Genomic DNA, 23,877 nt, shown 5'->3' with positions numbered 1-23,877 from the left:
ACGTCAGAAACATTCTTTCAGCTCATAGATGAATTCACAAACATATGAAACAAGATTGTTGAAGTGATTCATTCATTTCTATGGTTCATGTTTTCTGTCTGTTTGTCTCTTAGATAAGAAGATATGGTTTATTTTTCATGTATACAGGAACAAATAAATATTGTGAATGAATGAAAAAAGTCATTGAAAGACAAAGAAATGTTGAGTATCCTGAACTTTAGCCCTCAGACTCATGTTGGTGATGTAAACATGAATGATGAGGCGATGCTCGCTTCCTCAGCGCAGTGATACAGGAGTCATTTGGTAGACTGACAATAGTTCCTGCATGAAACTGGATTATCTTGAGTTTTTCAAATGTACACCTGATATCTCCAAAACTCTCTGTTGAACTGTCCCTTTAAAGCTTCCCAAACCAGATCTGTCCATCACACATGGGTCAGAACTGGCTCTGGTGCCAGAGCACAGCCAAGCATGCCAAAGCTAAACCATTACAGGTCCAACTCTCACACTGATATGTGTCAATTCAATGAGCCAAAGAACTCTGATATCTGTCGCCATATTTAGCCACACAGTGTTTGTAGTTTTCATGGACTACAAAGACCAAATCACCATGATGATTTTCCTTTAAAAAACTGCAGGAAGACGTGACCATGTTGGTGCAGAGACGCAGACAGAGTTGGTCTCTGTTCAGCCTCGTCGCCTGGGTACAGTTTTTGTTTCTTTCACTCAGGATGTCTGACGGTGAATCAGCAAGAACTAAACTGGTGTCGGTGGACTTTGAAATCTTCGGCCACGTTCAGGGTCTGTATGTTTGACTCCCCTCCCTCTTCTTCTTCTTCTTCTGTTTTCTGGTCTGTGAGCTGAGGCTGTAAACTGATCTGATGCTTAATTTAGGACCAAGAGCAGTCCTGCTGCTGCACTTTGACTTCCTGCAGACACGTTATCACAACATTTATTTTATGCGTTTATTTTCAACGTTTATTACAACATTAATTCTTCATATCATAGATAAACAGACTGTTTTACCAAATCTTTGATTCATGTTTTAAGTTATTTTCTGTCTCTCTTTTTTTACATTTTGACAGGAGTCTGTTTCAGAATGGTGAGTTTCTCTGCAGCTGAAGTTTTCTTTGCCACCAGAAAACTTTTCATTTCAGTTCACAAATGTCCTGTAACCTGTTTATTAAAGCAATACGTCACAAGAGGGAGTGCTGCTTCTGAATATCAGCACGGCTGTGATTTGAACAATCACACCATGCTGACATTCACATAATCACACTGTGCTGATATTCAGTATAACTGCATAGCTTCAGTTGAAGTTCATCACACTGTGCTGATATTCAGTATAACTGCACAGCTTCAGCTGAAGTTAATCACACCGTGCTGATATTCAGTATAACTGCACAGCTTCAGGTGAAGTTCATCACACTGTGCTGATATTCAGTATAACTGCACAGCTTCAGGTGAAGTTCACACACTGTGCTGTACCATACTGACATTCGGATAATCACAGCCATGCTGATATTCAGTATAACGGCACGGCCGTGATTCAGATAATAGTTGTGAAATTAATCACAGTGTGCTGATATTTAGAATAATAGCACAACCTCTCGTGTGATACTTCTTTTATACAACAGTTCATTTATTAATTAGCAATAATAAGTGACAACAGATTATGATTTGTTTGATTATTGAATCAATTTATTGGCACTGTTGCCAAGCAACACATCAACATACCTCAAATCAGCCTAAAGTCCCGTCACACACACACACACACACACACACACACACACACACACACACACACACACACACACACACACACGCCATACGGTGAATTAACAGTGTTTAAAGTCAGTGTTTAATTCGGCTCTTATTTTAGTGAGAAGTTTATCTTTGTGCATTATTTTGATGCTGGACTGACAGTCAGACTGTGGTCATGTGACATCCCTCATGTTGTGTGTTTTTACGGACACGTAATGAATTATTCAAATGTCATATTTTTTTAGAGGAACAGCTCAGGGAGCTTTAGTTTACTTCACACTGATAACATGTTTGTTTTGCAGTACACAGAGAAGGAGGGTCTCCGGCTGGGTCTCGTTGGGTGGGTGAAGAACACCTACAGTGGGACGGTGGTGGGACAAGTCCAGGGTCCTGCTGCCATGGTGGAGGAGATGTGAGTACAGCAGTGAGACTGACTGCAGTCTGGGCTGAGCTCTGCCTGGCACTACCTTGTTTCAGCCACTAGGTGGCGGTCTCTCGCTTCACACAGCCTGCCATAGAGCTGCTCAGAGAGCTGCCCGTGAACCCAGCACCTCCTCCAGCACCTCCTCCTGTGTCCTCTCTGCATCATCATTATGATCGATAATCGATGATGAAACTGGAGGTCCGTTTGTCTGGCGTCCTCTTGGCCCAGCGGAGTGATGTCACCAGGGTGTGGAGGTCTCATTTCATTTCTCAGATGACATCACTGCCTGCAGGGACACACACACACACACACACACACACACACACACACACACACACACACACACACACACACATTTGAAACAGTGATAGAAATCTCAGTGTTTGTTTTTCAGCTCCATGACGCACCAGGCGGGTGGAGACAGAGTGGACTGATCTTTACTGATGAATATCTCAAACCGCTGCGATGCTCTCGGTCGTTCTGTCAGCCTTTTATTTTATTTATTATTATTAATATTATTTTCTGGTTCCCGTGTTTGGACTTTCTGATTGAGACTCCGGGAACAGTTTGATTTAATAACTGAAGGAAATCAAACTTTGATTTCATCAAACAGTCATGAATCATCTTTAACCTCTCGCTGACTTTTATTATGCACACTCTCGCTTTCATTGAACATTAAACACACTTCATTATTTCCGTCCGTCGAGGATCGCCCTCACGTCCTTCCTCTCGACTCCATTTTCACCACGACCTCACTTCCTGCTGGGCCTGGGAAACAGGAAGCAGCTGGTCCTCTGGGCAGAGAAAGGGAGGAGGTGTTCACTGTTTGTATGAAAGGACGGAGCGGCTGAGAGCTGCTGGTGGGAGGTGATGGAGGTGATGGAGGTGATGGAGGTGATGGAGGTGATGGAGTGGGTGGTTTCCTCTTTCTCCTCTGAGAGAAAAAAAAGTCCCAGCATGCCGAGCAGCTTGAAGGATGAAGGAAACTAAAAATGTCTGAACGCTGGAAAGGAACCAAGAGAGGACAGAGGACGCTGAAGGAAGAGACAAACATTCAAATTAACTTCAAACACATTCTTAATTATTCAAGTCTTGTTAATCCAGCAGTCACGGAGACTACGTCCAGGTTTTAGACAGTCTGCAGGGACGTCACGGAGACTACGTCCAGGTTTTAGTGTGTTTGTATGCAGTGTGTGTTTTAGAGGAAAATGGCGGCAGATTACAAACCAACAAACATCTGCAGCAGCTGGAGACTTAACACTAAGCTGTGTGTGTGTGTGTGTGTGTGTGTGTGTGTGTGTACAGTAGAGCAGTAGGTCATCAGTCGATGGAGTTTTTTTTTGTGCCAAATATGATAAACTAGAGCACATTGACTGAAACGTGTGGGTGGGCTCATTCTGTCTCTTTGTGACCCTGATCCTGTAAAATCTGCTCTAATCTACAAACCATCAGAATCAGCCTTAAAAACAGTGGACGAGTGTGTGTGTGTGTGTGTGTGTGTGTGTGTGTGTGTGTGTGCTTCTCATGGTTTAAATATAACTGCAGGAATGTTTGTAGTTTTCCCATCATGCCTCTGGTTCTGTCCAGATGCTGGCTTTGACATTTTGGTCCCACGAGCAGCGACATGATGATGATGATGATGATGATGATGATGATGATGATGATGATGCAGTTGTCCAGTAGGTGGCGCTGTGTGTGGGACGATGTGTCCACTGTGGGTGGCTGATGTTTCTTCTTCTGTCTGTGTCCTCCACAGGAAGGTGTGGTTGAGTAAAGAAGGAAGTCCAACCAGTCGGATCACCAGAGCGTCCTTCAGCAACCAGAGGACCATCGACAAGCTGGAGCTGTCCGGCTTCAAGACTCGCTTCTGACCGACCAATCAAATCTTCATGTGTAGAGCTATTAGAGTTTATGTCCACGCTCTGTCAGTGAAGACTGTCCAATGAGGTCGGAGCTCGTAGAAGGTTTGAGTCCACTCTGGATAAAAACCTGATGTTGGTATGTTGATGATTGTATTCATAATAAAATACAGATATTACTGCAACGTGTCCGTCTGTGCAGAAACAAACAATGAGCTGAGCTCGGTCAGCCGAAGCTGGAGGTTCTGTTACTGTGTTCACTGTTAGACTGGACACTGCCGGTTCAGAGGTTCTGGTACTGTGTTCACTGTTAGACTGGACACTGCCGGTTCAGAGGTTCTGTCGCTGTGTTCACTGTTAGACTGGACACTGCCGGTTCAGAGGTTCTGTCGCTGTGTTCACTGTTAGACTGGACACTGCCGGTTCAGAGGTTCTGTCGCTGTGTTCACTGTTAGACTGGACACTGCCGGTTCAGAGGTTCTGTCGCTGTGTTCACTGTTAGACTGGACACTGCCGGTTCAGAGGTTCTGTCGCTGTGTTCACTGTTAGACTGGACACTGCCGGTTCAGAGGTTCTGTCGCTGTGTTCACTGTTAGACTGGACACTGCCGGTTCAGAGGTTCTGTCGCTGTGTTCACTGTTAGACTGGACACTGCCGGTTCAGAGGTTCTGTCGCTGTGTTCACTGTTAGACTGGACACTGCCGGTTCAGAGGTTCTGTCGCTGTGTTCACTGTTAGACTGGACACTGCCGGTTCAGAGGTTCTGTCGCTGTGTTCACTGTTAGACTGGACACTGCCGGTTCAGAGGTTCTGTCGCTGTGTTCACTGTTAGACTGGACACTGCCGGTTCAGAGGTTCTGTCGCTGTGTTCACTGTTAGACTGGACACTGCCGGTTCAGAGGTTCTGTCGCTGTGTTCACTGTTAGACTGGACACTGCCGGTTCAGAGGTTCTGTCGCTGTGTTCACTGTTAGACTGGACACTGCCGGTTCAGAGGTTCTGTCGCTGTGTTCACTGTTAGACTGGACACTGCTGGTTCAGAGGTTCTGTTCGGCTCAGCCGTGCTCACTGCAAGGCGCATCCAGTTTGTATTTCTTCAGCAGGTTGCTGGTTTGAATCCCAGAGCTGTGTGTCTCTGATGTAAACGGACACACCCCAGTGATGTTGTGTTCATGTCACATGACCTGATTACCTGTCATCTGATCCAATTAAATCACAGAGAGAGAATCCCTGATCGGCTGCCACGGCAACAAAAACCCTGACACAGCAGCAACAGAGCTCTCGTTCAGTGTGTGTGTGTGTGTGTGTGTGAGAGACTTTTTAAAATCATATTGAACAGGAAATGTGTGTTAGAAACACCAGAATGATCCTTTAATCGTCCTTTTGTCATCAAACATCTTACACTGAACAACTACAAATGTGTGTGTGTGTGTGTGTGCACTTAGAGACCAACTCTCCATGGATACACTGTTGGCAATGGACGCGTTATCGTCATGCCAACCCATCCCGAGACATTACTCACACACACACACAGAACAACAGAGGAGGAGGCGTGAGTTGTTGAGTGTGTTTGAAGAGGATCTTAACACTGCTGAAGCAACAGGGTGGACAGACTGTGTGTGTGTGTGTGTGTGTGTGTGTGTGTGTGTGTGTACACTTAATGTAATGGCCAGTTACTCCTGATATGAACGTTAAACAATGACAATCATGAAGAACTCGACCTGACTAAAGTTGACTTGACTAAAGTTGACTAAAGTTGACTTGACTAAAGTTGACTAAAGTTGACTTGACTAAAGTTGACTTGACTAAAGTTGACTTGACTAAAGTTGACTCTACTCGACTCGACTCGACTCGGTGAAGGACTCGACTTTACTGTCTTAATGAAACAGTTTTTTCCCAGCCTGTTTTTGGTCCCTAAACACAGCCTGCAGTTGCTCGTTGCTCGTTGCTTATCTTCGTCTATTTTCTGCAGAATCTGTTGCAAATAATAAACCAGCCCACGCTGCTGCCATGACACAGAGAGAGAGAGAGAGAGAGAGACAGAGAGAGAGACAGAGAGAGAGACAGAGAGAGAGAGAGACAGAGAGAGAGAGCGAGCGAGCGAGCGAGCCCACCCACATGCTTCAATCACTGTGCTGGAAAAAATCCACCAGGCTTGACCTCTTCTTCTTCCTCCTCCTCCTCTTCCTCCTCTTCTACCTCCTCCTCCTCCTCCTCTTTCTCTCCCAGCAACCAGCTTGGCATCCCATAGTGGTCACCATGGAAACGCCACTCTCTCTGAAAGTGTTTGTGAGAAAGAAAAGAATAGTTGATCTTCTCTCCTCGTCTCCTGTGTCCTCTCCTCGTCTCCTCGTCTCCTCTCTCCATCGCTTTTCTCTCTGAATCTCCACCCGGCTCTTCAGCTGCCCACACACTCGGTGTTATTCATCGCGTTACACACAAACACACCTGAGTGGGTGCTGACAGCCAGCTGTTGCCAGGCAACGTGTTGAATTTGAGTCCAACTGTGCTGCGAAAGAAATGCTGACATTTCAAACGAACATCATCTGTGGTTCGATTTCTGTCTCCACCCGTCACTCAATATCTAAAATGTACAGTCACGTTTATCGTCCACGTTATTTAAAAAATCATTCACACCTTTATATTCAGAAATGATGTATTTGATGTGTTTTCAGTGTTGACTCAATGAAAGACTCAACCTGGTTCGACTCAACTCAACCTGACTCAACTCGACTTGACTCAATCTGACTTGACTTGACTCGACTCAACCTGACTTGACTCGACTTGACTCAACCTGACTTGACTCGATTTAACCTGACTCGACTCGACTCAACCTGACTTGACTCAACCTGACTTGACTCAACCTGACTTGACTTGACTCAACCTGACTTGACTCAACCTGACTCAACCTGACTTGACTCAACCTGACTCGACTCAACCTGACTTGACTTGACTCAACCTGACTCGACTCAACCTGACTTGACTTGACTCAACCTGACTTGACTTGACTCAACCTGACTCGACTCGACTCAACCTGACTCGACTTGACTCAACATGACTCGACTTGACTCAACCTGACTCGACCATGACTGTCCTGTGAATGTCGTGACAATGTGACCAGGTTTTGTTGGGACACTGATCGTTACACTACGACCAAAACAAAAGGGACATAAAAGAGGCTCAAAGTCAAATAAGATAAAACCATGAAAGACATTTATTGTGACAGTTGGACGGATGTTTTCAGACTGTTTGTCTCTCAGACGTCTCAGCAGGACATAAATAAAACAGCCCTGCAGCTGCTGCATGATGGGAATTACCTCCACGACCTTTGACCTTCTCCTGTGCTTTAACAAATACATGGTGTCAGAGTGATAATCCTCACACACACACACACACACACACACACACACACACACACACTGCTGTACCGAGCGTCAGGACACTTGGATGTCCTTCAGACCCAGAATGTATCGCTCAGAGTGCTGAGAGACAACATGACAACCACCAGAGATCTCAGAGACTGTCTAAAACCTGGACGTAGTCTCCGTGACGTCCCCGCAGACTGTCTAAAACCTGGACGTAGTCTCTGTAGTCCCTGCAAACTGTCTAAAACCTGGACGTAGTCTCCGTGACGTCCCTGCAGACTGTCTAAAACCTGGACGTAGTCTCCGTGATGTCCCTGCAGACTGTCTAAAACCTGGACCTGGACGTTTGAGGAGCTGCAGTTTTTGAGGCCATCTCCTGAGTCATGGTAAGAATTGAGGTCTCAGGATTCATCTTGCTTCTCTGCAGGTACTGAGGCGAACAAACGGATTCGTGTGTGATGATTCATCAGAGTAGGAGGTTCATACAGATACTCTGAGTCTCTGCTGGACTGAAGCATGTGACGCAGGGTCAGCCTGAAGCACAGAGGCAAACGTTTCTAACGCCAGCGTCAGAGCGTCACTGATAAACCTGAACATATTCAGCCATCCCCAACTTTTCAGAGTCAGGCTGTTTGGCATCATCCAGTCTCTGCAGACTGTCCTCCTCCTCCCTGCTGCCTGAATCTCCGCCTCTCAGACTTTAGGAGCTGGGAGCGCTCCATATGCATCCCACTGCAGCCTAGAGGGGTGGAGACGTTCCGATGGTACAGACAGACACTAAAAATGCATTGTCACTTTTTCTTTTATTCATTTGATGTTAAAGTAATGTCAACAGTTAGCAAACACTTAAATATATTTAAAAAATATAATTATTTTTAGTTTACAGTGTTTAATTATAAAACATTTAAATCAGATTAACTTTAACTTTAATTACAAAGAAGCAAATAAATCCATTCAATTCAAAGCAAACATGTTTTTAAAAGAATCAACCTCATTAATGATCTCACAATTAAATTAATACAAAGAGTTCAGACACGCTAACGTTAGCTCACAAATGAAGCCACTGTCTAAGCTTAATGTGGTTTTAGCTGTTAGCATTAGCTTTGTAGCTAATATATCAAACCCAGCCTTGTGTCTTGTTGTTGTTGTTGTTTACTTTGTCAGCTGGTCACGAGGTGCTCGGATACATGCACGCTTTGCTAACGTTACTGTGAACAACTCAGCTAACAAACTGAGCTAACATTAGCTAACAGCAGCTAACAGACTGAGCTAACATTAGCTAACAGCAGCTAACAGACTGAGCTAACATTAGCTAACAGCAGCTAACCGACTGGGCTAACATGAGCTAACAGCAGCTAACAAACTGAGCTACCATGAGCTAACAGCAGCTAACAAACTGAGCTAACAGCAGCTAACAAACTGAGCTAACAGCAGCTAACAGACTGAGCTAACATGAGCTAACAGCAGCTACAGCAGCTAACAAACTGACCTAACATGAGCTAACAGCAGCTAAAAGACTGAGCTAACAGCAGCTAACAGACTAAGCTACCATGAGCTAACAGCAGCTAACAGCAGCTAACAGACTGAGCTAACATGAGCTAACAGCAGCTAAAAGACTGAGCTAACATGAGCTAACAGCAGCTACAGCAGCTAACAAACTGAGCTAACATGAGCTAACAGCAGCTACAGCAGCTAACAAACTGACCTAACATGAGCTAACAGCAGCTAAAAGACTGAACTAACAGCAGCTAACAGACTAAGCTACCATGAGCTAACAGCAGCTAACAGACTGAGCTAGCATGAGCTAACAGCAGCTAACAGCAGCTAACAGACTGAGCTAACATGAGCTAACAGCAGCTAAAAGACTGAGCTAACATGAGCTAACAGCAGCTACAGCAGCTAACCAGGGGAAAAGGGGGGGCGCAGGAATGCAGCGGGGCTGCGCGGCAGGGACGGAGGCGAACGACAAACACGAAAGGCGGGTGGGGGAGGAGTCACGAACAAGGAGGTAGCGGGGGAGGCAGACAGGAGACCGAGGCCGCGGGCGGAAGCGGGAGACGCAGGGGCAGCCGGAAGCACAAGGCAAACGGGTGTCGAACGCCAGCGTCAGAGCGGCACGAAAACCTGAACAATTCAGCCAGCCCCAATCAGACGAGAGGTCAGGCGTGTGGCACACCATCTCGGCAGACGGCCTCCCCCCCAATGCCGGAATCCCGCCGCCAACGGGAAGGACGGGGAGCGCCCATAGGCATCCCACTGCAGCCTAGAGGGGTGGAGACGTTCCGAGGTACAGACAGACACAAAAATGCATTGTCACTTTCTTTATCATGAGAAAGTAAGGTCAACAGTTAGCAAACACTTAAAAAAAAAAAAAATATTAGTTGACAGTGTTTAATATAAAACATTTAAATCAGATAACTAAACTTTAATTACAAAGAAGCAAATAAATCCATGCAATTCAAGCAAACGGTGTTTTGAAAAGAATGCATCACCTCATTAATGATCTCACAATCAATTAATACAAAGAGTTCAGACACGCTAACGTTAGCTCACAAATGAAGCCACTGTAAAGCTTAATGTGGTTTAGCTGTTAGCATTAGCTTTGTAGCTAATATATCAAACCCAGCCTTGTGTCGGTTGTTGTTGTTGTTGTTGTGGTTGTTTACTTTGTCAGCTGGTCACGAGGCGCTCGGATACATGCACGCTTTGCTAACGTTACTGTGAACAACTCGCTAACAAACTGAGCTAACATTAGCTAACAGCAGCTAAAAGACTGAGCTAACATGAGTAACAGCACTACAGCAGCTAACAAACTGAGCTAACATGAGCTAACAACAGCGAAAAAACTGAGCTAACATGAGCTAACAGACTGAGCTAAATGAGCTAACAGCAGCTACAGCAGCTAACAAACTGAGCTAACATTGGAAGGTAACAGCAGCTAAAAGACTGAGCTAACAGCAGCTAACAGACGGAGCTACATGAGCAAGCTAACAGCAGCTAACAGCGCACAAACGACTGACATGACTAACAGAAGCTACAGCAGCTACCAACTGACCTAAATGAGCAACAGCAGCTAAGACTGAGCTAACAGGCAGCTAACAGCAGCACTGACTAACAGCAGCTAACAGCAGCTAACAGACTAAGCTACAATGAGCTAACAGCAGCTAACAGACTAAGCTAACCATGAAGCTAACAGCAGCTAACAGCAGCAACAGACTAGCTACCATGAGCTAACAGCAGCTACAGCAGCTAACAAACTGAGCTAACAGGAGAGGAGCTACAGCAGCTACAGCAGCTAACAAACTGAGCTAACATGAGATGAGCTAACAGCAGCTAACAGACTGAGGCTACCATGGCTAACAGCAGCTAACAACTAGCTAACATTAGCAACAGCAGCCACAGCCTAACAAACTGAGCTAACATGAGCTAACGCAGCTAACACCTGAGCAACAGCAGCTAACAAACTGAGCTAACATGAGCTAACAGCAGCTAACAAACTGAGCTAACAGCAGCTAACAACTGAGCTAACATGAGCTAACAGCAGCTAACCGACTGAGCTAACATGAGCTAACAGCAGCTAACCGACTGAGCTAACATGAGCTAACATTAGCTAACAGCAGCTACAGCAGCTATTAGTTGAAGCCTAACTAACATGTAAACACAGTAGTGTCACTCTCAGTTGAGTAATTTTTCTTAAATTAATATTAAAATATAATAACAATAATTAAAATAAAATGATCAGATTATATCAGCGCGGTGTAGCTCCGCCCCGCCCAGCCCCGCCGGGAGGCGCTGTGCGCATGAACCGAGCGCACCGGGCGCTGCAGTCCGGGCCGTGTGAGGAGGCGGGGGGAGCAGGAGGAGGAGGAGGAGGCGCGCTGGATTTCAGGACTCTCTGCTCCTGCGTTGTTTTTGCTCCGAGCTCCCAGCAGTCCGTCCGGTCCGTCCTTCACTCCGAGCGGGACTCCTCTGCGCTTCTGTCGGCCTCCAGGTGAGTGGGAACCCGGTCCGAGCCGAACCGAGCCGAACCTGTTTTTAAGTCCTGCACGGATTTTGTGTTGCATTGTGTCCGCGGCTGGAGGAGCATCCACATCCACGACGACTGTGTGTGTGTGTGTGTGTGTGTGTGTGTGTGTGTGTGTGTGTGTGTGAGGTGCGTCCTTTCACTCTGCTATCCCGGGTTAGAGACACATTTCCCGGGTTAATTGTTCGACTCTCCTCCGTGGAGCTGCAGCGGTGGCGCAAAGAGAAGCCGGGCAGAGAGCTCTTCTCCCGGCTGCGTGCTTCTGCCTCCCCCGCTCTGCCCACCGTGTTGTTGAACTTGTGTGTGTGTGTGTGTGTGTGTGTGTGTGTGTGTGTGTGTGTTGCACCACAGATGCTGCTGCTTGTTGTTGTTGTGGTTGCAGTTTTCTCTCCCTGAGCTGATGGAGGAGCTGATGGAGGTGGAGGTGATGGAGGTTCAGGCGTGGTCGCCTCTGCTGACCTCATCAACAACACAAAACCAGTCTGCAGTGACCTTCTGTGCACAGAATCTGGATTTCTGTGACTAAAACGCCTCAAAGTTTCAGTTTGAATCTTGTGTTCTGTCTCTAAGACTCGTTCTCGGGTCTTGCAGACTGGTCCTGAGACTGTTTTTGTGGTCTGGATGTAGTTTTCTGACTCTGTGAATCTGATTTATCGGCTTTAAAGGTCACTCTGGCTGTTTTTGTGACAGTATGTGTTGCTGCTGCAGACCCTGTTTCAATCCTGTGGAGCAATTATGTAATCAGATCCTCCCTCCCTTCCTCTCCTCCTCCCCTCCTTTCTCCTCTCCCCTTATTTCCTCCTAATCTTTCTGGTCTGTCGTCTCTGCTTTCTCTCCTCCTCCTCCTCCTCCTCCTCCTCTCTCCTTTCTCACCTCAGGTTTTCTCTTATCATCGTTCCCCTCCTCCCTCCCTCCCTCCTTCACCTCCCTGCTCTGTTTTTCCTCCTCCCTTCCTCCCCCCTCTCTCGCTCTCTCTCTTTATTTCTTTGATGCAGCAACTGGGAAACATTTGGCGACTTGTTGCCTTGTAAAGAGTCACAGTGAGGCGTCGAGTCGTTGTGCTGCTTCGTTTAATCAGCTGTTCCAGAGATGATTTGAGTCGAGCTCCTGCAGGAGGCGAAGGTCGATATTCAACCTTGAATCTTTAGTTTAACTTCTCTTTGATTCATTTATTCTTTGATTTCAGCTCCTTAAATCTAAATATCTTGGCACTGACGTTGTGGACGATGTTTGTTGTCGGGTTCACGTCGTTGAATTGTTTCTCTCCTGTTCATTAAATATGTTGTGAAAAGACTTTGAACGACATATTTGTGAATTGTTAGTTTTTGTGGGCGGTCCTTAATAGAGTTGTTCTGATACCGGTATTGGAAATTGCTCTGATACTGCTGAAAATGCTGCCATCGGTATCGGCGGCTCCTGGAGTCCCGGCACCGATCCGATACCACGTCATTTATTAAATTAGTAATATATTTACTGGTTAGCTCCGTTCAGCTCTGGCATAGTTCTTCTTTTTTTATTATAACATACTGGTGTCGGATCATACTCGGTATCGGCGGATACAGCACAAGTATCAGAATCGGTATCGGAGGAACATGCCTGGTCCTTACAGGGCGGCTCGATGACACGCTGAGCAGAGACACTGTGAGTGGGCGTGGCTTCAGCATATTCAGAGGACACGCCCCCACAATACTGAGGATTTTGACACCTAATTTCACGAACATGTTGATATTTTTAATATAACACTTTCTTTACTGTACAGACTTTAACCATCTGCAGTTTGCACAGGGTGTTTTATTTTGAAAATCCACCAGATTCTCTGTGTTGTTTCTGTCTCTGACTTCCTGGATGCTCGCGACGCCCGACAGGAAACAGAACAACCACGACATATTCGACGAGTGCGGAAGTGTCTTAAAGTTGCTAAAGTCTTTGTAACGTCCAGCAGGGGGCGACTTCACTGGCTCCAACGATGAGGTCTGCTCGTTTACAGACTTATGGAGAAATGACATGATGTGGTTTAGTTCATTATTGTCCCGTAAAGCAGGGGATGATTTACGGCACGGCGTCCAGCTTGATGCACCACACCCAATCAATGTAGCCCAATGCAGCCTGACTCAAGTGACATCACACGAGGATCTTAAAGGAGAAGCTACTGGTTAAAGTTTTCTGTTCTTTCCACGTGACGTTTGCTGATGATTGATTGTGTTTACTTTAGAAAGAGAACAGGATGCAGTGGGGGTTTATGGGAAATGTGGTTTTAATTTAAAGAAACACAAAATGCAGTACGCAGCGTCTTGTAAACAAAAACGCTTCCTCAGATTTTCGAGGCATTTATCGAGTTCAGAAGTTTCCATCAGCAGGTTTGGGTGTTTTGCTCGTAAATGATCTGCAGGGAACACGGACGCTGCTGCTCGGTGCATTCTGGGTCTAAATCAGACGTTTCTTTAGAACCTCAGTGGTGCCGCCGATCATGATGATGATGATGATGATGATGATGATGATGATGATGAAGCAGGTTTGGCTTGGCCCTGCTGGCACGATGCAGAGGGAGGGTTGAGCTTTAAATCATCACCCTGCTGCAGCGACTCAAACTGAGTCAGCGTCATCGCTTTAGAGCCCGGCTAATATTAAACTGAGCTGCTCAGGTCGAAGAAGCTCGGCGTCTTTCAGCCTTTTGTTTCACCAACCACTAAAAGTCAGTCCCACATTTTTCTTAGCTTCCTCCGTCAGCGTCCTCTTCACTCTCTTCCCCTCTGCCATTATGTCCATAGAAGCTGCTGACTGCTGGGCCTGTAAACCTCTTCTTCTTCTTCTTCTTCTTCTTCTTCTTCTTCCCGGTGGTACAAACACTCCCCTCGTGCTCTGAGCTCACAGTCCGGGCAGCCCGGCTAACAAACTGTGCGTAACTAACAGCCGCTACAGTTGGCTGCAGTTTACTTCACAAAGTGAAGAGTGAAAGAACACCTGTTTGAAGCCACCACAGGTGAACAGGTTCATTGGTAATAGGGCTGGGTATCGATTCAAATTCCAAGAATCGATTTGATTCCGATTCTCAAGACTGAGAATCGATTATCATAATCTCGATTCAGGTCAGTGTTATTAAAGCCATTTTTTTGGTCGCCTGAAGCCCTCGTTTTCAACAACGGAATACGGGCGCATATCTTTGCAAATGTAACCCGCAGTCACCTCAGTTATTTTAAGAGAACTTACAGAAGTGGTTGGTAGTTGTAGAGTTTTCCTTGAGTGTTCTTGTGTCTGTAGTTTTATTATATTTCCGGTGAATTTCCTTTTTTCCCACGTTCTTGAACGCATCATAGTCATTCCGATGGCCATTGAACGCACCTCGCATGTGTGAGACGCCGTAGTTTAAACACGGCGCACGCCTGATTCAATTCAGTGACGCGACTAGTGGGGTTGAAGTTCACCGGGGGAAAATGTATTAAAATTTTAATTTAATTAAATCGATCTTTGGAATTAATATGCAAATCGATTCAGAATCGGAAAATCGTTTTTTTTTCAACACAGGCCTAATTGGTAACAGGTGACAGTATCATGATCGGGTATGAAAGGCTCAGTCACTTCAAGGGTGAGGCGAGGTTAATCAGTTTAACACACTGTTTGATTACATTTCTGGATTTCACTGTCTGCAATCCAGAATATCGTTCAAAGATTCAGAGAATCAGAGAAATCTCTGCGCGTAAGGGGCAAGGCCCAAAACCAACGCCGAGTGTCCGTGACCTCCAGCCCATCGGGCAGCACAGGCTGCATTAGAAACCCACACAGTTCATCTCTGCATTTACAGATGGAGTTCAGACTCTACGGTGCAGACAGAAAGAGCTCCTTCTTCAGGTTCATGGGAGCAGATCACTGTTGACAGAGTGTGTGTCTCAGACGTCTGGCTGTTTGCTCAGAGGAGGACAGCGCCGGGCGGACGGCGGTCCAGTTTTTTATTGTCAGGACGAGGCAGTGGAGGAGGAGCTGCAGTCATGTGATCAGAGACACCACGAAGAAAGCAAATGAAGCCTTTAAAATGCCTTTGATCCACCTTGGACTCATTGTCCTGGTTGTAGACTGAAGTGAACCACAGAGCCGGTTTCTGTCCAGTCATGGTGAAACAGAGGCCGTGTTCAAAGACAGATATTAAAAGTGATGTCAGCTGTTTTATGACTCGAGGAGGAAAGGGAGGACGTTATGTTTGTTTTTTTTCTCCATCCAGTTCACAGTCCTGTTTGTTAGCTGCTGTTAGCTACCTGCTGAACTCATTTATATAAAGATAACTAGTCCTCCTCTCTGGTCCCCGTAAGGTCTATCGGTCCTGACAAAGTCAGTCGTTTTACTGGTTAAAAGGTCCCCAGAAGGTAACCAAAACAAACCCACACATATACACATAAACTGAGCATAGTTTGGTGGAAAGTTTTCCCGCCCTCACGGTTTGATTGACAGCTGATTTAAAGACTGTTTTGTCTCTTTAAGAGTCGCGTGCTCGTATTTTCAGAAACGAGGCCAATCGTTTCCTCAACTCCACACCTCCATTTTCCCCTCATATCTTTATTGCCTCCTTCCTTCCTTTGTCGCCTCCTCTCCTCCTTTTTCCTTTTAATATTTTATGTCTTTTCTTTTCACCGTCCTCCCTCCTCTATGGAGTTAAGGCTTAAATTTTAAGCTGAATAAGTCTTGATGGAGGAGGAGGAGCACAAAACTTCATCTTAAGGCCCCCGAGGATGAGGAGGGAACCAAAGGAGAGAGTGATGGATGAACGGAGGGAGAGGATGCGATGGGAGGAGGTTCAAGTAATGCAGCAGTGATGGAGGGATGAAGAGTAGTAGAGGAGGTGAAGGTGAAATGAGTGGGAAAGAAAAGAGGACAGGAGTTAAACATACCAGCTGAAACTATTTTTCTGGACGGAGGGAGGAGAGAGAGAGAGAGAGAGGGAGGTGTGTTCTGGAAAGTGTCCAGCAGATAAGAAGTGGAACAGTGCGACAGAGAGGAGGGCAAGGAGGAGCGAGGGAGGAGGAGGAGGGAGGACGAGGAGGGAGGACGAGGAGGGAGGACGAGGAGGAGGAGGAGGAGGAGGAGGAGGAAGATTTTTCCCAGCGGCAAAGCTTCAGCTAAATATAGAGAAAGTCTGATGGAGTCGACCATCACCTTCAACAAAACACTGCAACTCTCTGATTTAAACAGTTTATGATGGACAGATCGCTTTAGCCTAACCACTAACTAACACTAACAACTGTGGTTAGCTCGGTCAGCTAACTGAACCGACTCAGCCCGGGATGCCAGGAGCCAAACCCGGCAAGAAAACCACCTGATAGGCTGCTGTGTTCACTGTTAGACTGGACACTGCTGGTTCAGAGGTTCTGTCGCTGTGTTCACTGTTAGACTGGACACTGCCGGTTCAGAGGTTCTGTTGCCTGTTCACTGTTAGACCGGACACTGCCGGTTCAGAGGTTCTGTTGCCTGTTCACTGTTAGACTGGACACTGCTGGTTTAGAGTTTACTGTTTACCAGTGTTAGCCAGCTAAAACAACAATAGCACAGTATTATGTGATTGCAGTACTGTTAGCTTTGACTTTGGACTCTGTGTTGTAGTATAGTCATAATTTTTCCTAACTGTAAGACTTTATTTTTATCTAGTCTCAGACAGCTGGCTCTTCAGTTTCACAGATTCTTCAGATGAATGTGATGAAGTATTTTCATGTGTCGAGTATTAAACTACTGAAAACAGACACTTCCATCTCGTCATCCTTTAGGTGTCGGGCTAGACTTGAAGTCTTTGTTATGTGACACAAATTTCAGGTAGAAGATAAATAAATAAATGAAAAAAAAGTTTTTATTTATTATTTTATGAATCAACCTTTCTCTCTGAGAAATGTTTCTTCATGACAGGACAGTGTTTGACGTCTTCACGGTGTGTTTTCATAGCCGGGTTGTGTCAGTTTTTTACCTCAGCAGGGTTCAAACACACTAAACTATTCCACTGTTTGTTCTTTTCATACACTGCACTTCATAAATCGCCTCCTGTACTATAAACTATAAATCAAACCAAGAGTCATTTCTCTAAAATCCCCCTTCGTTTACTCACAGAGACTTTTTAAAAGGCTCAAACTGATCGTGAAAGCTGCTTTAACTCATAAATGTTCATTTAAATTCCCATCCAAGTAAAGAAGGAAAACGCATAAGCTGCAGCAGTCACACGCCCGTGATATCTCATGAATAAAATATGTGAACAGAGTGTTTATGAAGACTAATTTGCAGCAGGAAGCATTTTCCATGTGCGCGTTGTCCAAAAAGTCCTGCTCAGATTTCTGGGTTTATTTCCCGATCGAGTCGATGGAAAGTGTTTCTTCTTCCTCAGACGTACGCCCACCTGCTCGGCCCGAATGTGAACACTGCACTCTGAGCTGCGTCCTAATTAGTTTTACAGACGTTGGATGACACAGCAAAAAAAACGAGATGGAGAGGACGGAGAGAACAGAGAACAGATCAGGTTTAAGGACCGATTACAGCCGCGTCATTCACAATGTGAAAGATCTGATGTGTGACTGGATCTCTGGATGTCGTTGATAATATTCTGATTAGATTAGATTAGCACGTCTTGTTTTGTCCAAAAGCCCAAAGGCATCCATTTGATCTAAAATCAAAGAAGATCTAACACACTGAACCTTTAAACTTCCTGTAAGTTTTTTGTACCAGGCTGTAAACATGTTGGACATTTGGACATGGGGACTTATGGAGACTGACTCACTTCTGGAGCCAGCCTCAAGTGGACGTCACTATGAAGTTTACTCGTCATGCTGTCATTAAAATGTTGTCAGTCCGTGTGGTGACAACAGGCCAGCAGCAGAGATCCATGTCATGTCCTTTCACTTAACACACTGTGTGTGTGTGTGTGTGTGTGTGTGTGTGTTAGACCGCAATAGTAAAGTGACGTATTGTCCACATGTATTTACTTTAAACTGTCAAGACGGGAAACACACACACACACATGCAGAGTACAGATGGTGGTGTGTGTCAGATGATCACATCTGGAGGCTTCATTTATTAGGAATGTGTGTGTGTGTGTGTGTGTGTGTGTCAGAGAGGAACGCCTATGGCTACATGGAAATCAAATTAAATGGAGTTCTGCTGAAGGTCAAAGCGGAGTGCAGCACTGTATGGGTTCATGTGTGGGCGTGTCTTTGTTACCTAATGGGGACCTTTAACATTGTAAACACTGACCTTGTCGGGACCGATAGTCCTCATGGGACCGAAGAGGCAAAACATCCTCTGTGAGGTCCTGGTTGGAGTTAGAGGGTCTAACAGCAGCTACATTTGGCAGCTGTCTGTTATTGTCGGGGGGGTAGACTGTCCACATGAATGGAAATCAGTGTCCTGTCAGTGACAGCTGCACATACATGTGTGTGTGTGTGTGTGTGTTTGTTGTCTGGTATCAGTTTGTGTTCAGGTGGGGGGAGGGGAGTCATGAGACTCTCACAACATGCTGTGCATGATGGGAAATGAGTTCAGATGAGTTTGTGGTGAATTTAGGTCAAAGATCTGCTGTCTGTGCTAAGCTAACCGCTAATTAACTGCTGCTAACTGAATCTGCCGTTAGCATGCTAACAGAACTGGGCTCAGCAGCCGGACCGGTTTGGGTTGGAGCACAGCACAGCCCCAGAGACCAACAGGGACTAACGTGACAGTATCAAGGTGATTTACAGACTTTATGACGGTCTGCGGAGACGTCACAGAGACTACGTCCAGGTTTTAGACAGTCTGCGGGGACGTCACGGAGACTACGTCCAGGTTTTAGACAGTCTCTCAGTGTTTGGAGGATTCCTGTAAACTCAGATCAGATTTTCAGCTGCTCTTTTTTCCAGTGTTGCTATGACGATAGAGCGGGTTACATCATTGACCTCCACCCCTCCCGTCTCCAGGGTAGACGTGTAAAACGACCCCTGATGACATCATTACATTTGTCTTTGTGTGTGTGTTCAGCTGAGGCTGCTGGGAAAACTGCATCTGCATTACTTCCATCAGTAATCCTCCACATGGACACTACATTTCCCATGATCCTCTCTGCTCTGCTTTACTTAGAGGTGCATCTGTGTGTGTCAGACAGACAGGAAGTCAGACAGGTGAGTGAGCGCGACAGGTGGGCGCTGTTGAGGAATGTGTTTGATCCATGTAACAGTGTGATCAGCAGGAAACACGGGAACAAAAGGACTACAGTTACTGTGGACACACACACACACACACACACACACACACACACACACAGACACACACGCCCTGTTGAATAGATTAAATCTGACATCCCACAATGCACTGCAACATGAGCTGGGCTGCAGAGAGAGAAAGTGTCTGGCAGCCGGCCACGGCGAGATGATGGGATGGATCGCCATGACGACACAGACCCTCCAATCTGGGCTGTAAAGTGTGTGTGTGTGTGTGTGTGTGTGTGTGTGTGTGTGTGTTGACATGTTGTCGTGTTATTTTTGGACTGAAGCTGCTCGCAGTCGAAGTGTTGAACAGATTCTGAATATTTCAGTGTTTTCACGCTGAAAGGCTGAAGCTAATATTACGTTAGCTACAAGTGTAACGTTAGCTTGTTTGCTAAGGCGGGTTGCTACATGCTAGCTTTCCGATAGCGATAGCTTTCCAAATGAGCTCAGCAGCTGACAAACTGAGCTAACTTCAGCTAACAGCAGCTAACAAACTGTGCTAACTCAAGCTAACAAACTGAGCTAACTTCAGCTAACAGCAGTTAACAAACTGTGCTAACTCAAGCTAACAAACTGAGCTAACTTCAGCTTACAGCGGCTAACAAACTATGCTAACTTCTTCTAGCAGCAGCTAACAAACTGAGCTAACTTCAGCTTACAGCGGCTAACAAACTGAGCTAACTTCAGCTTACAGCGGCTAACAAACTGAGCTAACTTCAGCTTACAGCGGCTAACAAACTGAGCTAACTTCAGCTAACAGCGGCTAACAAACTGAGCTAACTTCAGCTAACAGCGGCTAACAAACTGAGCTAACTTCAGCTAACAGCAGCTAACAAACTGTGCTAACTTCAGCTAACAGCAGCTAACAAACTGTGCTAACTTCAGCTAACAGCAGCTAACAGACTGAGCTAACAGCAGCTACAGCTGTCAGCAGTTTACTTCACTGTCCATCATAAAGTCTGTAAATCACAGAGTTGGTGCATTAGAGTGAATCCATAATAAATGTCGTCGTTCATTCTGGAGCTTTGTCACAAAGTTCTGTGTTTAGATGAGTGAAGTCCAGACAGTGTTAAGTACCGTCTGGGCCGGGTCGCTTTGGTACCGGCCCTCCTTACAGCTGCTTTACTAATGATGTGATTCATGCCAGTGATGGGAGAGGCTCGGATATCAAACCACACCCATAAAACAGTTCTTCTAGTGTTTCTGTAGCGTTGACAGAACGTTCCAAAACAATATTATCAGTTTGAAGTAAAGAAAGCTGTAAAACTTCTTTATTTATTTCTTTCTATGGTAAAATACGGAATAAAACTGCAACCTGTGAAATCAACAGAACTAAGCTTCATCGTATTTATTACACAGCCGACAGTTTCTTGCTGTAAAAACAAGTTTTTGTTACAGTAATACACTCATGTTTCAGATACACAGACTAAAGTAGTATTTTATATTAGAGGCTGTTAATTATACAGCAAAACACCGTAACATTTGATGGCAGAACCTTTATGTACACAGCATTCACACGGTATTTTCAGGTCAATTAAACAGCAAAAGAGTGTTTCTGAAGGTAAAACTGTACAAATAAAATGCCAACCTTACCCGTAACATCAACAGTACTAATGTCCTTTTACCGTAATATTAGAAAAGGTTCTGCCGACCACAGCTGACTGTGTTTTACAGTAATACGCCGTATTTATAGTTTCTACAGAATAACGTTAAACTTTACGGTAAAAAGACGTTTTTATTCGGTTGTGGGACGTTTGTGTGTGTGTGTGTGTGTGTGTGAAGCACAAAACACATCTGGTCCTGTGGGTCATGTGGTTTTAGCAGGGTGTGTGTGTGTGTGTGTGTGTGTGTGTGTGTGTGTGTTTCAGATTAAATCTGGCCGTCACTGAACATTACGACTGAAGGGTGGAGCGAGGAGGAGGAGGAGGAGGGGGAGGAGGAATGAAGTGATGTGGAAGTGAAGGAGCGGAAAAGGAGGGAGGTGATCTGGAAGAGGATGTGTTGATGAAGGAGGAAAAGGGCGGGTGGAGGAAAGGATGGAAGGAGAGGAGAGAAGGGTGGAGGGAACTTAAAGAGAGGGAGGAGGACACAAATAAAAGATGTGCCTCCCTCCATTTTACTCCCCCTTTTTTCTTCCTTGGCGCTCATCCAGCCGCTCCACCCTGCTCCTCCTCCTCCTCCTCCTCCTCCGCTTCTATCAGAGAGTTTAGGAACATCCAGTTCTCCAGAGACGGACCTCCACCCATCACACAAACAGAGTTAAAGCTGCACGTCTGTGTCATCATCGTCATCATTATTATTATTATTATCATTATTATTATTATTATTATTATTATTAATCTAGACACCGGCGGACCCTCCTGACCTGAAACAAAGACCACCTTCCTCCAACATCATGAAACATTCACAGGGCAGAGGGAGCCGTTAACTATTTCATGGCGGGCGTATAGTCGTAGTTCACACAGCAGATTCCGTATACGTGTTCAGACTCAGATACTCTGACGTTATATGTATGTTCAGTGTCAGAGGACGATGGACGGTACAAATCTGTTCCACGTTAAAACACCCTAATAACGTTTATCATCGTAACGTGTTCCTGATAACGTAACGTGTTCCTGATCAAAAACGTAACGTGTTCCTGATCATACGTAACGTGTCCTGATCAACCTATACGTAACGTGACGCTTCCTCATCATATACGTAAACGTGTTCCTGATCCTACAGTAACGTGTTTCCTGATCATGTTACGTACGTGTTCCTGATCATACGTACACGTGTTTCCTCATCATACGAACGTGTTCCTGATCATACGAACTGTCGTAACGTGTTCCTGATCATTACGCTAAACGTTGTTCCTGATCATACGTAACGTGTTCCTGATTGATACGTAACGTGTTCTGATCATACGTAACGTGTTCCTGACGTCATACGTACGTGTTCCTGATCATACAGAACGTGTTCCTGATCATCCGTGCCTGCATCGAACGTGTTCCTGATTCATAACGTACGTGTTCCTGTGATCATACGTAAACGTGTTCCTGATCCTACAGCTTTCCTGATCATACCTAACGTGTTCCTGATCATACGTAACGTGTTCCTGATCAATACGTAACGTGTTCCTGATCATACAGAACGTGTTCCTGATCATACAGAACGTGTTCCTGATCATACGTAACGTGTTCCTGATCAACGTAACGTGTTCCTGATCTACGTAACGTGTTCCTGAATTCATACGTAACGTGTTCCTATCATACGTAACGTGTTCCTGATCATACGTAACGTGTTTCCTGATCATACGTAACGTGTTCCTGATCTACGTAACGTGTTCTGATCATACGTAACGTGTCCTGATCGATACCTAACGTGTTCCTGATCATACGAGAACGTGTTCCTGACATACGTAACGTGTTCCTGATCTACGTAAGTGTTCCTGATCATACGAATGTTCTGCGATACAAACGTGTTCCTGATCATACGTAACGTGTTCCTGATCATACGTAACGTGTTCCTGATCATACGTAACGTGTTCCTGATCATACGTAACGTGTTCCTGATCATACGTAACGTGTTCCTGATATACGTAACGTGTTCCTGATATACGTAACGTGTCCTGATCATACGTAACGTTTTCTGATGTACATAACGGTGTATTCCTATATACGTACGGTGTTCCTTGTCATAAGTTATGTAACTATGTATGATCTGCTACATACTAAACGGCTGAACGTATTTCCTGTATAGTACGTCTACGTTGTTCCTGATCATACAGTTCTATATAATCTAAGTGTATTGATCGTGTGTACTCTGATGAACCGTGTTCCTGATCATGGGACTGTTCTATATACGTAAGTGTGGGGGACCCTGCGATACGACGTGGGCTGGTTACGTATAGTAATCTGTATGATCTGCTAATCATCACGTAAAACGTTAAGCAACTTAAAGGAACACGTCGCTAACGTTAGCTAGGGAATTTTTTCGGAGAAAGCTAACGTTACATGCAAGGTTACAGAGATCCTGTACTGTGTAAACCACTAAAACGTCCCAGATGACACTACAAGTAATCAAATACGACCACTCTTTCCATTTGTTTTCTTTTTTACATGCTAATGTAGACGTTTAATGTTTCGTACCACTGCTTATTACTCAACTTTCTCTAAAAACATAGAACCGCGCTCAGCTTAACGTTACAATTGTGAGCTGACACAGAGTGTGTGACTGATTTAAATACTGCTCCACGATGTG

The 23,877-nt window shown here is 45.3% G+C and overlaps 2 protein-coding genes across 3 annotated transcripts in view; both read left to right on the top strand.

The window, feature by feature from the left end:
- The first annotated feature begins 618 nt into the window (after positions 1-618).
- Positions 619-4,232, top strand: acyp2 (acylphosphatase 2, muscle type). Of its 2 annotated transcripts, none has more exons than XM_027276525.1 (4): positions 619-805; positions 1,086-1,102; positions 2,067-2,176; positions 3,945-4,232. In XM_027276525.1, the coding sequence occupies exons 2-4, from the start codon at positions 1,100-1,102 to the stop codon at positions 4,057-4,059; spliced, it is 228 nt and encodes a 75-aa protein (XP_027132326.1). In that variant the 5' UTR covers positions 619-805; positions 1,086-1,099; the 3' UTR covers positions 4,060-4,232. The 2 variants fall into 2 exon arrangements, with proteins under 2 accessions (XP_027132326.1, XP_010745126.2); XM_010746824.3 differs by having other exon boundaries at positions 620-801.
- Positions 4,233-11,185: 6,953 nt separating this feature from the next.
- The window catches only part of LOC104931748 (spectrin beta chain, non-erythrocytic 1), an 82,965-nt gene continuing 70,273 nt past the window's right edge, over positions 11,186-23,877 (top strand). Inside the window, exon 1 of the mRNA XM_019259507.2 lies at positions 11,186-11,401. The gene's annotated coding sequence lies outside the window, so the exon portion shown is untranslated. The remainder of the gene's footprint in view (positions 11,402-23,877) is intronic.

The sequence above is a fragment of the Larimichthys crocea genome, unplaced genomic scaffold (genome assembly GCF_000972845.2).
Source record: "Larimichthys crocea isolate SSNF unplaced genomic scaffold, L_crocea_2.0 scaffold417, whole genome shotgun sequence".
NCBI lineage: Eukaryota > Metazoa > Chordata > Actinopteri > Sciaenidae > Larimichthys > Larimichthys crocea.
This window is presented reverse-complemented; position numbering and strand designations above follow the sequence as displayed.